At 36.2% G+C, this 3,585-nt stretch overlaps 1 protein-coding gene across 4 annotated transcripts in view; it reads left to right on the forward strand.

Annotated features, from left to right (window-relative positions):
• The window catches only part of LOC109465813 (kinase suppressor of Ras 2-like), a 26,721-nt gene that overhangs the window by 4,937 nt on the left and 18,199 nt on the right, over positions 1-3,585 (forward strand). For all 4 annotated transcript variants that reach the window (XM_019763256.1, XM_019763270.1, XM_019763262.1 and 1 more), the window contains exons 2-3: positions 2,345-2,485; positions 3,093-3,237. In XM_019763256.1, the coding sequence (XP_019618815.1) occupies positions 2,345-2,485; positions 3,093-3,237 (286 nt within the window). The remainder of the gene's footprint in view (positions 1-2,344; positions 2,486-3,092; positions 3,238-3,585) is intronic.

Here is a 3,585-nt window from a genome sequence, read left to right on the forward strand (position 1 = left end):
TTTCTGATTTGCAAAAAAAAAAAAAATTGATTCTGGTCCTGAATCAACTGAAAAATGCTCATATTTTGCCCCCAACAGTTGAGGAAAGTCCTTTTCTTCCTAGTTGTTACAGTTTTCCCATCTATCAATGCAGTGGTTTGATTAAAAGTTCAAAATTCAATGTTTGAATTTTAACCCAGCCTTTTGTGTTGACTTCATGGCTCATTCCGTAGCATTTAAGCCTATAATAGGATGCCTAGACCTGTTTTATTTTTTATTTTTTTCGCCCTGTCGCTTCATATTTTTTCTGAAAAAATCCGAGAACCAACAAATTAAATTGGTGTGGCCTTAGGAAAGGTTGACCGGCATGAAATTTCCACCCCCAAGAAAGTCTATAGCTAGCGTCGGCAGGTTTTTCTAGGGTCGCTCGTGAAACAGGAAACACAACATTTTTTTCCTAGGCCTTACAGCAGTCTGTGTTTTGGAGCTATTGTACATAATCACATCGTGTTGCTATAGCCAAAAATACCAGGCCCTGACGTCAAACACTTGTTGTTCCAGCGTTTCAGCTGTCCTGGAAGTGTGTTCTGAATTAGAATTGGACGTCAAGGAACGTACTCCTAACAATACATGTATGCCAAGTAAACCTCTTGGTTCAGTGTAAAACTTGTTTCTCAACTCCAAGGGTACAAGTTGAACTTGATGCATGATTGGTAAAAACGTAGTTCAGTCATTTTTTTATATAATTGGCATAGACATATTTAGCATATGAAAGATACATGAGGTGCCTTTCATGTAACTGCCTTATATAGCCTACCTTGTATTGATGATTGCTATTTTGGGAATTCATTGTGAGATTCCTCATTTAGATGTATGAATAGAGTTTGATATAGTTTGTTATTCAGACTAATTCTTAAGGTAATAGTGTAAAATAAAGACATAACATGAATATTGTTTGCAGGGCTCAAATTTGGAATACTTTTGAGGGGTACTTTTTCTGCAATTGCGTATACACTGATATGTAGGCTAAACGTTCCAAAATACAATATATGTGCCAGACAAATTATACAACATGCACCTGCACCAGGAAAACCTAGAGCTTTAGGGTTTTGCAACTTAATAATTACATAACCATATTGTCACAGTAGTGTATCAGACTGGTTTTGTCATGGCTCAGACAGTTTAGGTTAAAGGTACAGGACTACAGGTAGATATCGGACGTGCAAAATTATGTAAACTCCAATTTTAGCTGTACACCCAGTGCATATGCGGGTGTCATTTCCAGCCCTGTGTTTGAATTCTTTTATACATGTACACGTAGGATTACACATGAAACTCAATTCTTATATCTATGGTAACAATGTGTTTTTTATCTACCATTTTTTTACTACAGTGAGCCTTTTCTAGAGACTGTATTGTTTTTTTTTCTACTTGAAAAGACAATCTATCCCAGTCCCAGATAAATGAGCCTCAACTTTTTTTAGAGACTGTATTGTTTCTTTTCTACTCGAAAAGAGGATCTAGACAATCTAACCCAGGTAAATGAGCCTCGCCTTTTTTTAGAGACTGTATATTGTGCCATAATGAGTCATTATTTTTGGAAACTTAATTCCCCTCACAAGATCGTACCATCAGATCTTAACCAGTCTGATAATCCCAGTGGTGCTGAAGTTCATCCCATCACATATGTCTCGCCGTTAAAATAGTGTCTGCTCAAAATAGAACTTGTATTTGCTGTGTTACTATCTTTAGTTTTATGTAGGCAAAGGCAAAGCACTCAGCTGGGTATTTTTAGAGCCAGACCATTGAATATTGAAAGAACAGTTGGATTGTCTGACTTTGACTTGAGTGACTTGACTTGCACTAAAAGTCACAAAAATATTCTTAGGGGTCTTAAAAAGTGACAAAGTCTATAACTATTATCATGATAAGTGGGAGGTTCTGTCCATCATTCACAAAGATTTATATGTACTTGTATATAGAAGTACATGTACTTATTTGATTTTGTAGAGTATACTTTTGCAGCAGAGAACCATATAAAGCTGTAATATGTTTGAAATCCCTTGACACATTTTGTATTAAATAAAGTAGCTTACAAAATGGACACCTTAAAACACAGCAAAAGCCTCTCTTCCTACTGCAAAAATAAGATGATTTGCTGTTTGATTTGGAGCCTATATTAATTTTATTATATATAACATATTAGTGTTGAAATATGCTCTTAAATTTGCGAGTTAAGCTGCATAGTCATGTTTTCCACTCTTTGTCAGAGGTACTTCCCTAATGTACCTATCTAATGTATCTAACTAACTGCTTTTGAGGATACTTTTTCATTCGAGGAATTTCTTTTTTTCCCCCTCCGCAGGGTAAGTTAGTGAAGCTGTTTAGCAAACAGCTGCAGGCGAAGAACAAGGTACCAGAGGAGCAGAGAACGGCAGAGTTACAGAGATACCCGTCTGTTAAACAGTGGCTGGAAGTGGTGGACATACAACCTGTGGCAATAAGGGTATGTACTGGTGTGTTTAACACTATTCAAAGCTAAGGGCAGTCCTGTATAGCTACAGTACTGGTCTACTTCTGTATGTATGACATACAGATATGGGATATGTTCTGATATAGAACTACCTCTGAAATTTATGTATGAGATTCATTTGTAGGTGGATACTAGTCAAGATTGTAGCCGTAGGCATTAAAACAACGTAGTATGGTAGAATGCAAAGAAAAACAGATGAAATGTACATGTTAATTTATGAATACGGTATGAGAAAACATTTTGTCTTGTTTGTATTTCTTAGTATAGAGATCTATGTCATCTTCATGTACGTGTACAAAAAATATATCAGTATGAATTAGGAATTTCTGTTCTGTTCATTTTCGAAATCTATTTTTCACAGTCCAGAATTAATTTTTTCAGCTTTCATGTCTTCAGTTAGTAGTGATTTGAAGAATTGCTTTTTTTGAAAATTGCTTTTTATACAAACTTGGTACAGTGTACACAAATACTGGATACTAGTAATAATACAGGTACTATCATGCTGTTAGAAATTTCCCTTAGCATTGTTACGTTGTTGTGTGGGAACCTTTAAACCAATTGATAACTGTGTTTTCCACAGGGAATTGAAAATAAGAACATCTCGTTGGAGGATCTGCTGAAGATGACTAAGGTGGAGATTGTGTCCCTGATGAGTTACTATGGAGCAGAGGAAGGGGAGACCATCAGGCTTCTTTCAGCTGTCAATCATCTCAGAACCTTCACAGGTTGGTCAGGATTTAATAACATTAATCTTAACTTCACATCTGCAAATATTTGTTCTATGTTCCATTGTGTTGCTACTATAATTTGTTTCAACTGCAAACTTATAGATTGTATACCCAAACCCTTGATTATCACCATGCTGTAAACTAAAACTTACATAAATTCACAATATCATATTCTTATTTTTGGCGACGCCTCAGGGGCGGAGGCATTTGTGTAAGTACTGCGATCGCTTTGAAAGAATTTCAAAAATTGCATGAATGCATTCCCTAGGGAATTGGTTTTCAGATAGCCTCCGGCCTTGTGGTCATCGGAACAAGCAGGAAAGGACTTATGTTACCGGGCAAAAT

Source organism: Branchiostoma belcheri, unplaced genomic scaffold (genome assembly GCF_001625305.1).
Source record: "Branchiostoma belcheri isolate BF01 breed outbred unplaced genomic scaffold, Haploidv18h27 scaffold1, whole genome shotgun sequence".
In the NCBI taxonomy this organism is placed as follows: domain Eukaryota; kingdom Metazoa; phylum Chordata; class Leptocardii; order Amphioxiformes; family Branchiostomatidae; genus Branchiostoma; species Branchiostoma belcheri.